Source organism: Zeus faber (genome assembly GCF_960531495.2).
Source record: "Zeus faber genome assembly, chromosome: 17".
Taxonomy (NCBI): domain Eukaryota; kingdom Metazoa; phylum Chordata; class Actinopteri; order Zeiformes; family Zeidae; genus Zeus; species Zeus faber.
Window position 1 is genome coordinate 13916520 of NC_137204.1, and position 16433 is coordinate 13932952.

The following is a 16433-nucleotide window of genomic DNA, read 5'->3' on the forward strand; positions in this document are numbered from 1 at the left end:
AAAGCTCAGGAACAGGATTTTTGTTTTTTTTAACCCTAATTTCTTGACTATATTAAGTGGATCTACAGCCCATCATGAAATACGGTGACAATGACTCCTGTAATCAGGTTAAACGGATGTGCCATCCTTTTTAAATGGTTTCGTTCTCTTCTGATTTGTATTATGGTTTTTATAAAGCGAAATCAACAATTTTGTAACAATCTATACAAGCTGATGCTTTTGGAACAATTTTAGGATGTTTTTCTGAGATTTTTATCCGTTTATTTAATTATTTTTAGTCATTAACACGGAACAATACTGATCTTCACCAAATCTCCCTTACTTGTAGAAAAAATCAAAATCAAACTACAAAACGAAGCCCCACATTTTATCTGGTTTATTACAAAAAAGAGCACATACAAAAGGATAATATACAAGCAATGAAATCAAATCAAAATATAAAACAAAACGGAACAGTTTGGGTTTAGCAATGCAACTTTTAAAATCATTATTAGAAGTAGTAATAAATAAAGGTACAAAATTCCACCAAATGTGAATCTAACATTTACCCATAATATGCTCATCCATTTCTTCATCAACATACTCATCATCATTAATGAGCTATTGCTTAAATATTAATGATAAATAGTTCTACTTTGAGATTAAATATCCTATTTTGAAAAACATTGCGCGGTCTCAGCTAAACAGCAGGTTTTCATACAAAGAATGGCGGCAGCCCTTTCACTGGCACTTTTTGGGATCTTTTCCTTCAGTATTTTTTTATATTTTTTATTGTCGTTTTCTTTTTTTGTGTTTTTTTTTTTTTTTTTTTTTTTTTTCAGATTCAAAGCAGCAGCAAAATTATTAATCTTCATTATATTCTTTGTATATATTTTCCACCGTATACCTCTATACCCTCCAGACTCTATTGAAACCTGAGAAGAACATGCATTTTTAGAAAGGTTGTGCTTTAAAGTCCCCCGGTCCTCTCCCCCGGTCCTTCCCGGAGGAGCGTGGGAAGAAAAAGGGCGGACGGATCGCGCGGGGAGGGGAGCGGCGACGGGTTCGCGGTGGAGGGAAGCGGGAGGATGACGAGATCGCGGAGGGGGAGAGGAGGAGGAGGAGAAGGAGAAGGAGAAGGAGGAGAAGAAGGAAGTGGAAAGAGAAGACCATCGGACTGCGGCGTGAAGTCCGCCGCAGAACACACCCCTCTGTCGTCAGAATTCTACAAAAGGATTGCAAAGCGATAACGAAAAAGCAATTTTTTTGGGGGGAGAGAGAGAGAGAGAGAGAGAGGGGGAGAAGTTGTTTGTTTTTTTTTGTTTGTTTTGGGACAGGGGCTCTTACAGACGCTGTATCGAATGTCAATTAAATGCCCCGCCAATTCATTTAATCCTCGACCGTACCACCGATAAGATCGTCGAGGGCTTTCGCAGAGTCGTCCACGTTGATTATCGCCCGACGCTTGTGAATGAGGCACTTCTAATGCTGAGGTCTAGAAGTTATTCGCGGGAACAACGTCCCGGGAAAGGAGAGGGGGGAGATGGAAAGAAGGACGCGGGACAGCGCCGCGGGTTCGCGCAGTCGACGCGACGCGGCGCTCGGCGGGCAGACGGAGGCTTTTCGAGAAGCGGAGCGCGTACAGTAGTTATCAAGACGAGAGTTCCTGGAAAACGATGACAGTAAAATTGATCTATGGCTGTAATTGCATTATGCCAGTGAGAGGGTTCCCATTTCAAAAGTATGAGTGCAAAACAAGACAGGAGGGAGGAAAAAAAGAAAAATGAAAAATACAATCACAAACTAAAAATCACAAACCATTTCGTTTCACTCCATTGCAGTTTGTCCACTAGGTCACAGCTTAGGGGATCCGAGAGATTGCATTGAACGGAATGTAACCAAGATCCACAGCACCACACGAGTGAGTTTGAGAGCGAGAGACAGAGAGAGAGGACGAGGGAGGGAGAGACAAGAGAGGGGGAGGGAGGGAGGGAGAGAGAGATCGAGAGAGAGAGAGAGAGAGAGAAGGCTCAGTAAATCAGCCCAGGTCAGTAAACAATGCACGGCCAGCTCAGGGAGTTAAAAAAAAAAAAAAAAAAAAAAAAAGCGGAGCTCTCTTTTTTTTGTTTTTCAACTGTTTTTTTTTTTTTTCCAAAATACAACTGCATGCAACGCATTCCCACTTAAAACAATGCAAAAATGAGGTAATCGTTTTTTGTTTTTTTTTCCCATTATTTTGGAGTTATTTCTAAATAAATAAATTATGATTCAATCGCAGAAATGAAAACCAAAACTATATAAAAATTAAATACATACACACAATATCTACAGTTAGTAATAAATTATGATTGTTAAATACTTAAGGCATCTCAACTGACAACACCTTGTGTAAACTATCAAAACTTTCCAAGAGACGACTCCACAACGACGAGGCAGCGTCAACAATGGCAGTGCACAAGACAAGGGGGAAGGTGTGTTTAGTCCGCGCTGATCCCTTGGTCCACAAAGCTTTTTTTCGGGGTAACCACTTCGGTGCATAAGACAGTTTTGGGGTCCTATCGAATCGAACGCTCTGCGGCCCTAATCTCACCTGGTAAATAAAAAAAAAAAAAAAATAAATAAAAATAATAATAATAATAATAATAATAATAATAAAAAAAAAATAGTAGAAAGGATCAAAACTTGCGTCGTCGCCGTTTTAACCCCCTGCATGCCCCCCCCCCCCCCCCCGCTGTAAATAACGGGGCGTTCTTGCAGTGGATGTCTGTGTGCACTGTAAGTGGGATGCTGCCTCCATTACACAAGTCTACGCGTTGTTCTAGCGATACAGCATAGCAACCAGCATAGCAACCACAAGGGCAGATCTGTGACACACAGCCCCCCCCCCCCCCAAAATAAAAAAACCCCAAAACAAAACAAAAAAAACAACAACACAGGAATAACGCACAAGCTCCTCGGGCTCTGCAACAGCCGGGCGCTTCCCTCCCGCGGAACGCACGCAAACGCAGCGCAAAATGCCACAGCAAAGGAAAAGGTTTTATACTATATCTATCACCACGTGTGCTTGTTGTCTAGGCAATAAGGTAAACATCACGAGAGAGGGTTCCATCGTCCGCCACCGAGGGGACGGGATGAACACACGCTACAAGTCGGCGACGCGCCCGCCGACCTTGTGCTCATTTTCTCCTTTGTGTTTCGTTCTCGTCCTGCTCGTCGGTGCCGATGAGATCGCAAACAGCTCGGATGGCAGCGGCGCTCGCGTCGCTCCCGTCGAAACGAAATGCTACCAACAAGCTCGCAGGCCAATGTCGACGCGGAAGCGTGCGGTTTTTGAAACGCACTCGAGCCGAGGCGGTTCTTCCTCCAAACACGCAGCCGCCGCCGCCGCCTCGCCCCGCAACATCACCCCCACTCGGTCACGGCAGCGCACGGTGGAGATGCACGGGGCCCTTCGTGTAGGATCCATCCCTTCCAACTTCACCCCCTATTTGGCCTCTTTTTAATTTTTTCTTCTTCTTATTATTATTTTTTTAAATTGTACAGTAACACTCGGGCGGCCCAATTGTCCTCTAATTAAAGACACTCCCAGGCGTTGCCTTGAACCCTTGAAACACGCTCAAAATTTGCACTTAAGGATTTCTTACGCGCACACACACCGACACCCCCCCCCCCCCCCCCCACACACACACACACACACATCGGTTGGCGACGCCGAAAGATCCGCACAGCACGGGCGGAGCACACAGGAACCTGTGCACCAGGTCAAAGCTACACCATCGTTGTTGTGGGATGCATTTTGGAGAGGGACTCGCCATCTGTGCAGTAGCTCAGTGGGGAACACGCGGAAACTCAGGCCGTCGGGCTCGGCCCGACGGCGGTCAGGAGACTGACCTACGTGGCCCCCGTAGCTCACAAGCTAAATGTACAATTGTATTGCAAAAAAAGTAGGAACTGTGTCAGACACTTTTTAAACACTCAGTTAGTACTCGCTCCCAACGAAGTGAGGGAGCACCAAATATCACTAGATGGATGCTGCTACACTACTACCACCACCACAAATGTACTATAGGCAATTATGGTAAAGGGGCTTTTAGCTTTCTAAAGTTTTTTTGTTTTTTTTGTTTTTGTTTTTTTTCGGAGAATGTGCATTTGATATAATGAATCCGGGGAGGAGACAACGTAAGAAAGAGAGGAAGGTAGCCAGTTTGAGGTGGGTTTCGTTCCCCATCACTCTGGGGACATCTAGTCATGGCTTAGGGAACATGCTACACGGCCCAGGCTACCTACAGTACAACACCACGACAGTGACGACAACCCACTAACAACCAGCAAGCTACAAGTAAACCCTGTGTACATTAGTATGACGTCTGTGTGTTTGTTTGCGTGTCATTTGCTTCCAGAGGGATGTGCTTCTATATAAATATCGGGAGAGAGAGAGAGAGAGAGAGAGAGAGAGAGAGAGTCTCCAGCAGCCTCTCGTGCTGTTAGTAATCCTGGCTTGGCTCAGTAAAGCATAAGTCAGAAGGTTATGATGTCATACACATGAAGTCCGAAGACGTTTGGCAAAGCACCCGTGGGGGGGGGGGAGGAAAAACTGGGATGATTGACAGGCGTCCGAACGTTCGCCCAAGCTCATCAGCTATCAGGGTTCAGCTGCGTCTCGATGTCCACTCGGCAGATTGGACACTTCCTGCTGGTGGCCAGCCACTGGTCTACGCAGCCCTGGTGGAAGAGGTGCATGCAGGGCAGTCTCCTGCAGGACGGGGGGGGGAGAGGGTTAACGGAGGCGCGGCTGCGAAGTGACCCCCGGCAAAGCACGGACGTCCAGGCGTTCTTTTAAAAAACGGAGAGTCGATTCTCCAGTTCTGGGGGAACAACACGGTGCCCACGGCCCGTCTGTGGAAAACCCGCTACACAAAATGAGGGCAGATCCGGTTGTACGCTCTCCTGATCTTCTGAGGTCGGTGTGAACCGAACAGAAGAGGCTCAGAGAGGTGGACAAAATCGTTTCCGTATTTTCATTCATTTCCGTATTTTCCGCCGTTATCGTTTTCGCCTGTCGGGGAGAAAGAGCCGCCGTGACGTAGCCGGCAGGTCATGCGACGCGGCCTCTGGGCCGTGCACAGCCCCGATTTTTTATTTTTTTATTTTTATTTTTGTAAAGCTGTGCTGTCAGCATGCTGGGCATACAACACAGGAGTATTTGTATGCCATTGCATCTAGGACAGAGTTAGTCTGCAAGTGGAGTTCAAGTTCTCAACCTGCAGCCTAAAAAATCTTGAATCTTGAATCTTGAATCAATGCAACTCTTTATTAAATTCTTAAATTCTTAAACACAGCCCCGATTTTGACGGATAGGGACAAGTTGAGGGTCGGCTCTTACCTCACGTCTTCTCCGTCCTCCAGCATGGATAAGCAGATGGTGCACTTCTCGTCGACATCTGTTTCCTCCTCCTCCCCAATTTTTAACTCCAGAGGCTTCCTCTAATTAGCCGCCGGAGCCAACAGAGAGCCGTTAGACGGATATTGCGCGTGTGTTGTTATCGCTTTAGAGGGCGGCTCGTTAATTCCGTGAGCGTGGTCGAACCGTCTTCCTACCTTTTTGTACTTGTGTGGAAAGGTGAATCTTTCGATGGTGGTCTGGACAGCTCCTCTGCTGACACTGCCCAAACGATCCTCCAGCTGCAACAGCTCCTGAGACAAAGTTTGGCACACGTGTGAATAAAATACAGACGGGACAAGAGGGCCTCAAAAGACGATCTATCGTCCGTAAGCGCTCGCGACAAAAGCCTTGAAGAGAGTTCCCTGTCGTGAGTGCGGAAGACGGTGGGGCAAAACAAAAAATGTCTTCGGACGGGAAATGTTTTCGAGATGCATATTCACCTCGAAGCTTTCCCGCACGGCGGTAGCGTGCCGCGAAGGGTTCAGGCCTTGCAGCGCCAGCAGGTGGAGCTGGGGGTAGGGGTAGTTTCGGATTTCGTGCACGACCTTACAAGCGCAAAAGACAACATTAGGCATCATCATTAGGGTGCAAAAAAACCTCATAACGCAGGAGTTCAGATCAAAAAAAAAAAAAAAAAAAAAAAAAACGGGACGAAAAACAAATAAATACCACAAAAAGATACGTCTCGATTTCTATTTTACGCCTGGAACGTACCACTTGCGCAGATGTCGAGTTCCTGGGGAAGTGGTGCATCCTGGGGGAGGCCAGGTAATGCTGATAGTGGTGCGGGAGCTGCTGCAGCTGGTACTGATGGTGGGGGAGGCCGGCGTCCACGCTGAGGTCCCTTGACGGTACAAAAACAGGCCGCTCGATAAACTGGCGTCCACGCAAAGGCGGCCGGCAGAGAGGCGGGAGGGAACGAGAGGGGCGCGTCCCCCGTCTTTTTTTTTTTTTTTTTTTTCTAACGGAGGGCTCTCCCCACACGACGGCTACTCACCAGTCCGTTCCCTCGGCCAGGTAGCGCGGCTGCTGCGCTAGGGGCTGCGGGATGTGGATCGGAGGGGAGTACTCGTAGCCTGAGCGCAGCCGGTGAGGGTTCAGGGGGACGCGCTCCTGGGCTCTTCTGCGTAGAGCACAGCAACAAGGGCATACATTATGAACCGGTAACAGGGTTTGTGCTTTGGCGGTCTTGCGTTTGGCTTACGAGCGTCTCGCGTCTGCCCTAAGGGTTCGTCGCTCTACCTGGAGTGCGGGAGAATCCTGCGGTGCTGTGCCTCCAGAAGCTGCTGCTGGATGAGGTATTGCTGGTGTAAGGCCTGAGGTAGGAACGGAGGCCCCGGCACGTCCTGGAATTGAGGAGCGGCTGGCATGGCAGTAAGGGGTGGATGGTGTGCCGGGGGCAGGTGGGGGGCCAAGCCCGCCTGGGGGGGCTGGCCGGTGTGTCCCAGAGGAAACTCAGCTGTGATGGGTGCTTGGGGAGCACCCAGGTGAAAGTGTCGGCAGGAGGTAGCATGACTGTGTTGATGCCTGGTGAAGTGTGCTCCTATAGGGAATAAATGTAGCTTATAAGAACTGACAGCACGATCCCCATCGCTTCCACCGATGAGGACAACAGAGACCCACACGAAAAGACAAAATGTCCACACACGGATGGATAATCACGAGAGACGGAAAGAAAAATAAAGACAACTCTGCTCGTACGAAATGAAAATGAGCCCCTCACACACACACACACACACACACACCCCTCCTCACAGGCTGAGAACATGGGTGAAGCCTTGGCCTCACGGAACAGAGAACACACACCAGATGAAACGGCAGATGGAGGACATGGACATAGAGAACCATATGGATCACCCTCCCCAAAAACCCCACCACTTGCATTCCGCACAAGTCGCCGTGAAGCTCGGAGGTCGAAATAAAACCTCGGGGCGACGACAGGGAATGTAGAATTATTTCGATATAAAGCCGTTTGGTGCTCTCCGAGCAGCCGAGCCGGGCAACCTGCAAGGGCGACAGTTCACGCGCTGTAACCTACTCCATACGTCTAGACCTCCTCACTGCACGTCTAGGGGATCTGCCGTAAAAGACGGAGAGGAGCACGAGGCTCGGGGGGGGGCGGTGGGGGGTGTCATTCTTCCTGAATCAGCATACCGTTCAGTCACACCCAAAACAATCAATATCCATTACTCCGAGCTCAGGAGGGTCGAGCTGAATGAGGATCTGGCCTGGCTGGGAGGGTGGGGGGCTGGGCTGGGTTGGGGGCAGGCAGCTGCTTTTACCCTTATTATAGACCTCCAGTTGTCTGGCCGAAGGAACAGATACCACGCTAAGAGGACGGGGCTGTGCACGGGGGCGTATCGTGTGGAGAAGGCGAGATCAGGACTTGCTGTGCCAGGGCTTTGACTATGAACTAATGCTTTGTGATATATTTAGCATTTACATCCAAGTAGAAATAACAGCGGATTCACTGTGTTGCTGAACTGAAGGAGGAAACAAGAAATGATCACGTCGTCATCGGAGACACTTTTAGCCCCCGAAAATACTACTAAATGTATCTGCATCGAAAGAAAGGCTTAATAACCACCCTTATATACAAATGTCCTTTTTCAAAGCTGACAGACACTGATATGGGTATCTGAATTGGTTGTTCTTCTTAGCAGAATAAAGAAACCTTAAGAGATTGATAAAGTGTCCCCCGACACACACGGTGCTTCTTTTGTTTCGTTCTATAAGGAAACTAAGTAAAACACAATCCATCTACAATTATTTTGATTTTATCTTTTACTGTTTTTATTTGTCTTATTTGGAGGAATGGGTCACGGGGACCTGATCGCCCCCTCGTCTAAAATAAAAAATAAAAAATTAAAAAATTAAAAACCCCAATTTTTTGTACCCGTCTAAAGCGATTTTTTCCAACCCGATGTGATCAAAAGTAGCCTAATTGGGCGGAAAACCGCCCATTTCGGCAACGCTGTTTTGCCCTCTGGGTTTAATTTTTCCATTAAGTTCCTGCTGTGATGCAAAAGATAAAAATAGGCGTAAAGCTTCCCACGAATACCACACTATTTGAATGTGCCGTTCCCCATTCCGACTATAGCACTCTCGGTATCGTTATTATTAATGGGGGACCACGCCACAGCTTTCAGTACGAAGGATGAACTGATGCAGATCAGCAGTTTCCGACTCTCGGCTCTAGCCCCGGCAGCCCCTCCCCCACTGTGTCGCTGCGGCATGGCGTCTCAGTCAGAGAGAGCCCAGGCCCTGCCCACCCGTGACTGCAGCAGTCTGACATCACCTGTCTTCCATTCGCTTCAACCTGCCTCCATTATCAGCGCTTCGCCAGCCCTCTCCTACTCCCCGCATCGCCCCGTCTACCGAGGAGACGCTCTCCATGCCGTCTCGTTTAGAATAGGGAGAGGACGGGAGGCCGGGCCCTGTAGCACTGCAGCCATTACAGGTCTGCTGCGGTGATTTATCGAGGCGTCTTCGCTCACACACACACACACAGACACACACGCCTTGTTTTTGTAACGATCAACTTTCATTGTTGACCGTTATTGGCAATAACCACAAATATAAGGTCTAAGTGGTTGGGTGAGCACCCTGTATGGCCAGAGAAATCATTTTAGAACACATTAAACTTGTGGTCTCCACTTCTGTGCCGCGGGTGGGCATGTGGGTGTCTGTATCAGTTCTCATTGCACAAACTTCACCGATTAGCTGGGAGTGGGCAGCAGGACTGGAGAGCATTGCTTTAAAACCTCAAAATGCCTGTCACTTAGAACAAAAGATTGAGAGGATTTACATTTTATTAAGTTTAAAATCACTTTTTGTCTCCCAGCTCTAAAATGAACAATACCACACACAACATAAAACTCCACATTTGAGGTAGATGAATCCGTATCTTCGGTCTCATTTGACAATATAATTGCCTGATGAGGTTAACTTTTTGATCAATGTAAGATTTTAAAAGTTATACCTAAAGCTTCGCATTAAATAACGATTTTTCTTTTACTTAAATGCTCACATAGACTTTTCCAAACTAATTAACAGAAACTGGTATGAAATTCACAAATAATGCATAACTATAAAGGCTTTGGGGTTTTGGGATTTTAGTATTACAGTTTGTGCAACAGTAGATCCCTAGTAATTAATAACAACAATAAGGTAATCCGATTTAACTTTCACCATTAAACGTTTGTATTTGGCCTCTATTTCAAATTATTTAATACAAACACCAGCGCAAATAATATCTCCAGCCATGTGTTTTATCTTGTATGAAGAGGGACTTCAATGTTTTTATGTAGTGTCATAATGACAAAATGATGTGCAGGCCACATACAAAGTCACGGTTTAGCAATCAAATTACAACTAATTTGCCGTTTCTGGGAAAACCTGGAATAGATGCAAATAGATAAGTGCCACCAGAGTAAACACACAACACACAATAAGAAGAGGGATCTGGAGACTGCAGTAGGTATTGAATTAAATTATGGGCACAAGAGCTACTTTAAACAAATTATCCTTTTTACACATATAGGCTATCCGGTTAGTAAGAAGGCTGAACAAACGGAAGAACACATTGACTTGTAGAGATTGGTTTCATGAACATAAATTATAAAATGCTAAGAGACCCCCCCCCCCAGTACCCGCGAGCAGTTTCACTGGCCCTGCTTCCAAATAAGAGGAATAGTACCTTGATGCGCTTCTGTAAAAGACAGCTGAGATGAGAACACACAGAATGGGGTGACTGCCTCAGTGGCAGTGCAATGTGCAGAAGAAAAGGGGCACACATTGAAATCAGCAAAAAGCACACTGAAGGTTAGAGAAAATACTATATTCTTTATTGGAAAATATTAGTATGTGTGGCACTGTGTGATAATAGTAATAATAGTAAAAAAAAAAATAATAATAACTTAGCCAATATAATCATAATATTCCATGCAAATTAAGACTAAAGGCAAGGCCCGACCATGCTTTCTGTAGGGTTAACAGAAGAGAAGCAGCATCCAATGAGTAGATGTGTATGCTTACAGCACATTTCAGTACAGCAGGGACATCTCTACACATAGATTACATTGGAATCTGCTGTTCAATGTGGTAAAATAAAAGTATAAAAATGACCATGCATTAGGATCTAATACAAGAACATAAGGTAGAAACCACAACCAAAGAATAAAGACATTTTAATTCTATAAGGAGTTCTAGAGCAGTGCAGGATATACACATCCCTGTAAAATGGATAGCATTCTGGAGATGTTTGAGGAAAGACTGAAGAGGGGTCTGTGCATGACAGTGGATCAAAAAAGGGAATCTCAAAATGGCAGCATGAGTAAGGGCTGTATTTCACCAATTAAATGTGATCAGGTAAATGGATTCAATTAAACTTGCCTACACACACGGATAGGTTATGACCAGCCACGACAGGTGCAGTGGACCATTAAACATGAAAAAAAAAAACAGCACATACATTACAGTACTGTTCGCTTAGGCTAAATTCATTTACGGATTATATGTTTTGGGTTATGTTTCAGGCCGCTTACTGATAATGGCAACTGGTACAATGCACCTTTTGGAAAGGGGATGAGACTATAGGTTCGATCAAGCCGGGCTGTAATCGAAACCAGGGCTTCAAAATGTATCCACTTTACAGAAATTTACAGCAGAATGTAGTCTATCCACATTGAATGGGAGAATCACAATGACATTCTGTAGTAAAAATCTAACGCTACAATGGGTTATTCACTAAAGAGCAACATGACAGTTTAAATAAAGACAAACTGTTTCTACAGAAGGTGTTATTCTTTAGTCTGTTACACAGAAGGATACGGTATGAGTGGGAACTCGGTTTTTTGGGTTTTTTTTTTTTTTAATGCCAATGTCGTCTTCGGATGGAAAGAGGGGATGAGGAAGAAGGGGTTCACAATACAGCTAGATGCAGAGGACAGGCAGAGGCTACGGCAGACAGCAGCAGATGATCGTTAGCTACACAATGGAGGGGGACAAAGGTCTGAGAAATGCGGAATGTAGAGCCAGCCTCGATACTATGGAACAGGAAAAAAGAACACAAATAAAAGCACAATGAAATCATTGGTGCTACCGCATGTACATCTTTACAATGCACCTGATGTTATTTTATTATTATTATTATTATTATTATTATATAATCAGCACAGATCGGCTGCTGCACTGAGGTTGGATCCGAGCCAATCGAAATAATAGCATATTCAATGTCTGCCGATTAACCGCGGTTGTTTTTTTTTTTTTCCAGTCAGAGGATGATTACAAAATACGTTTTTTAATCCGACAGTGTCTCTATATTAAGAGTTTAGCCCCATAAATCTCCCCAATCTGAGGTGGTGTTCATCAACGGTCCGGCTAAATAATTATATTGTTTCATATACATATATATATATATATATATATATATATATATTTATATTTGAGTAGCTAATGCAATCTGATGATGGGGGGGGGGTAAAAAGAAACCAGCAGACACAGGCACAAAGCATAATGTTGACAAGCTCGCCTGGCTGGGGCCAAATGACAAAAACAAAGCAGAGATATCTGCCTGTTGTCATGTTCGGTTTAGCTGCGACGACTATGGGAGCTGTTGTAAACAAAGCTTTACAACGCGCCGAACACGCTGGGAGGGGGTTGCCCCCTACCCACCCCCCCAAAAAATGCGCCGCCCGACTGTGACGGGTGCGGCTGTGAACGGGTCTAATAGACGGCCAACGCCGACGCTCGCTCGTCGTATTCGAGCGAGCCCCGCAGCGGAGCTCTAACGCGCTGCTGCGGTTCGGCTCAACCGTTAGCATGGCGGCTATCCGGGCTAGCTCCGCGCAAACGCTCGCCCTCTCTTCAGATACAGTGACACCGGTTGAAATGTTAGCAAAACAAAAAAAAAAAACAAAAAAAAAAAACCAAAAGACAGCCGTACCTCTATTTCTAACCGAGCCGAAGACGGGAAGAACCAGATATCCGACGTGTACCAACACCATCGCGGGTCCTTTGTTGTGTCCGTGGCCTGCGAGACAGCTGCTCCGTGGAAGTGGTCCCTTCCAATCGCAGCGCGCCCGACGGACGCGGCGCTCCCAGACGCCCCGCCCGCGGGGACCGAGCGGGCCAATCGCCGAAGCCCTGTCGCCCCCTTTGACCAACCGCATCCGGGCCAGGCAGCCGGAGGGCGGAGCCGCGCTCGTGTTTTGAACAGCCCCCGGTCAGGACGAGCGGCCGCCAGGCAGCGGAGCGCAATCTTATTATGTGCAATGTATGTTCTTTTATTCATCCCCGGAGGGGGAATGGCGCTGCGACGGCAGCTCACAAAAAATTAAAAATAAATGAAATAGTCAATCACAATAATGTAATAAAAATCAAAAAATAGTAAAAAAAAATTTACATGTAAAAAAATACATGGTTTGAAACAGAAAAAAGTATGCAGGATTTGTAAGCAGAGTTTATTGAGAGCTTATTCAAAAAGTGGTGGTGGAACAGTCGTCATAGAGGTGGAACGGTAGTCATGGTGGTGGAACTGTAGTCGCGGTGGTGGAACAGTAGTTATAGTGGTAGAACAACAGTTATATTGGTGGAACAGTAGTCATAGAGGTGGAACAGTAGTCATAGAGGTGGAACAGTAGTCATAGAGGTGGAACACTAGTCATAGTGGTGGAACAGTAGTCATATTGGTGGAACAGTAGTCATAGTGGTGGAACAGTAGTTATAGTGGTAGAATAGTAGTCATAGTGGTAGAATAGTAGTCATAGTGGTGGAATAATACTCATAGTGGAGGAACAATAGTCATGGTGGTGGAACAGTAGTCATAGAGGTGGAACGGTAGTCATGGTGGTGGAACAGTAGTAATTGTGGTGGTGGAACCGTAGTTATAGTGGTGGAACAGTAGTCATAGTGGTGGAACAGTAGTCATAGTGGTATAATAGTAGTCATAGTGGTAGAATAGTAGTCATAGTGGTAGAATAATACTCATAGTGGAGGAACAATAGTCATGGTGGTGGAACAGTAGTGATGGTGGTGGAACAGTAGTCATAGAGGTGGAACGGTAGTCATGGTGGTGGAACAGTAGTAATTGTGGTGGTGGAACCGTAGATATAGTGGTAGAACAGTAGTCATATTGGTGGAACAGTAGTCATAATGGTGGAACAGTAGTTATAGTGGTGGAACAGTAGTCATAGTGGTAGAATAGTAGTCATAGCGGTAGAATAGTAGTCATAGTGGTGGAACAGTAGTCATAGTGGTGGAACAGTAGTTATAGTGGTGGAACAGTAGTCATAGTGGTAGAATAGTAGTCATAGCGGTAGAATAGTAGTCATAGTGGTGGAACAGTAGTCATAGTGGTGGAACAGTAGTCATAGTGGTGGAATAGTAGTCATAGTGGTAGAATAGTAGTCATAGTGGTAGAATAGTAGTCATAGTGGTGGAACAGTAGTCATAGTGGTGGAACAGTAGTTATAGTGGTGGAATAGTAGTCATAGTGGTAGAATAGTAGTCATAGTGGTAGAATAGTAGTCATAGTGGTGGAACAGTAGTTATAGTGGTGGAACAGTTTTAACATCTCCCTGTCTGACTCAGGTCACCCAGGTCAAGCATGCCAGAGGAGGAGTTGTACAGTCTTGTACAGCTATGAGCACCGTGGTCGCCTCAGTCTGTTGCTGACGGTGCTTCTCTGCGTTGCCCCCGTGCCATGCAGAGGGTGACGTTCAAAATTGTGCTATATCATCGAAACTGTCCTTTATTGTTTAAATATCACGTGCAGCCATCCTACTCGGGTACTGTGTACTTTCCATGCCTAGAAGACACTCCATAACACATTCTGGTGTGTATGTGTCCTGAGTCCCTGCCCTGAATTACAGAACGAGACAAAGTGCAACAACAGATGGACATGTGGAGAAAGAGGGAGTCTCTAAACCCCCAATCCCATATGTCCTCTTCTGACTCTTCCCCCTTCTGAGGGCTATAAGCCTAGAACAAAGGATTGAGCCCTACACTCGTATTTGCACTCCAGTGAGTTATTTAAGCTTTTATTCAATTACGCTGACTACCACCCCATTAAAAAAAATAAAGGACAAAACACAACAGTCACACAGAGCAGGTTCACCCCTCTCCACGGAATAATGTTGAGGAATCATTCAACTATTTCATACAACTAAAGCCTTTCTTCTCAGGTCACGCATTTTCAAATAAAGCAGAGAATTACTTATGGGTATGTATTTTCATTATTTGTGGTAGAGCTTTATAAATATGAAACATTTATCCAGCAGCATATTGGCAATCAAATATTGGATGCTACTCCCAGCAATCTGTTGAAAAGCCGACCATGGGAAAAGCCCCCTGGCAGTGGCTGCAGCAGTCATTCGTGGGCTCCATCCTCTGAACAATCATGTAAAGCAAACCTGTGTATAAGGAGACAATTTTTTAAGACATAGCAACATCAACTGTGTGAAAGCAGAATGTAAGGAAATCCAAACTTCTTGATTTTGGGAAGACGGACAACCTACCTATCCGGGTGACCACCAGTTCCCAGGAGAATTAGCATACAGCTGGAGATCTGCCCCGAGGCCAAACCAAGATGGCAAAAAAAAAAAAAAAAAAGCTTTGGTTTTGGAGTAAGGGGCAAAGAGATTGCATTGCTCTGGTCCCTTTTTTGTCCACAGCCTCCCGGCCCCTCCACATGTCCCTCTAGCGGCAGGTGTCACAGCGTGACCTCTGCCCCGGCCCCTTCAGTGTGTCAGGAGTTTGCATTGTTCACAGGGAGGCGCGGTTGTCTAGACGGCATGACTGTGGTATGAAAGGAAAGCATTCATTTAAAACTCACTAGTACACTACATTTGGACATTTCTAGAGTTAGTAAGAGTGATAAGTCCTACATTGATTTTTACTTAAATAAAAAGAGATATGATCAGCATGTCCAATCTATTATCAAATTAAATGATCAATCTTTATTTCCCATTTTTGACATTGGACCGATACCATTCTTAATTGCCCAGTTTATATTATTGTTCTATTTGCTAATATTCTTGTTGTCATACAGAAGTTCTACCCACCAACAATATATTTAGGAATATTGCCCCCATCTCAAGGAATTTCACATCTGAGAAATGACAATAATCCCCTTGGGGCATAAATAAAATATGAGACTGACTCAATAAGCACATCCGTTATTTTTTTCCTAGGGACAACAGAATGAATGACAAAACAGTTATTAAATAATACTCTATTTAATCTTTAAAATAGTTTCCTTTTGTTCTACAGACATAATTTCAAGGATATCAAGGACTTGCAGAAGCAACAAAATATCAACACTCTTTTCTTGTTAATTTAAAACACTGACAGTAAAATAAATGAAAGTAACAGAACAAAAAGGTAATTACTGGTGATGAGAATAATATTTCAGTTGAGGTTAAAGACGTGACAAAGCATGCTATGTGCAACTCCAACCGAGCATCGCCGCCCCAGTTTCTTGCAAACCACTATCCCTAAATGCAAGGGCAATGTCTTACTTACACGACATTTAATAACATTCACAACGAAAAATAGCAAAACCAAAAGAGTAGTTCTGCATGCGGGGGGAGAAAAAAAGAAAAGTTTTAATGTCTTAACTGGCCGACCAGAGACAAAATGTCAAGGTAAAGGGTAAAAGTATAATTTAAAAATAATCATCTGAAGAGAATTTCACAATGGTAACAAAGCATTGGAGGACACACGTTTTGTCTTCGTTGCGGTAAAAGCTTAAAGAAAAGGGAATAAGTTGAATAAAGGCTTTGAACACCCCAAGTATCAAAAATGCGTTGTATGTTGACACGCGTTTGTTTTCGTCTTTGGTTTAGTTCCTGGTGTCTTCCCATGACCGGAGGAAATAAAGTACGATTTCAGATATTTTCCCATGCTATGATGAGCGAGAGTGATGTTATGTACCATGCCATAAACAAATATTAACTCATAGAACAGTGTAATATTAGATAGATTAATTAAAAAAAACAAAAAAACCTGC

The 16433-nt window shown here is 45.0% G+C and overlaps 1 protein-coding gene across 1 annotated transcript; it reads right to left on the minus strand.

The window, feature by feature from the left end:
* Positions 1-3788: 3788 nt before the first annotated feature.
* ark2ca (arkadia (RNF111) C-terminal like ring finger ubiquitin ligase 2Ca) lies at positions 3789-12459 on the minus strand. Its single transcript, XM_080017521.1, has 8 exons — positions 12369-12459; positions 6665-6965; positions 6420-6545; positions 6137-6266; positions 5863-5967; positions 5578-5673; positions 5363-5463; positions 3789-4732 (listed from the first exon to the last, which is right to left on the minus strand). The coding sequence occupies exons 1-8, from the start codon at positions 12427-12429 to the stop codon at positions 4615-4617; spliced, it is 1038 nt and encodes a 345-aa protein (XP_079873647.1). The 5' UTR covers positions 12430-12459; the 3' UTR covers positions 3789-4614.
* Positions 12460-16433: the final 3974 nt, after the last annotated feature.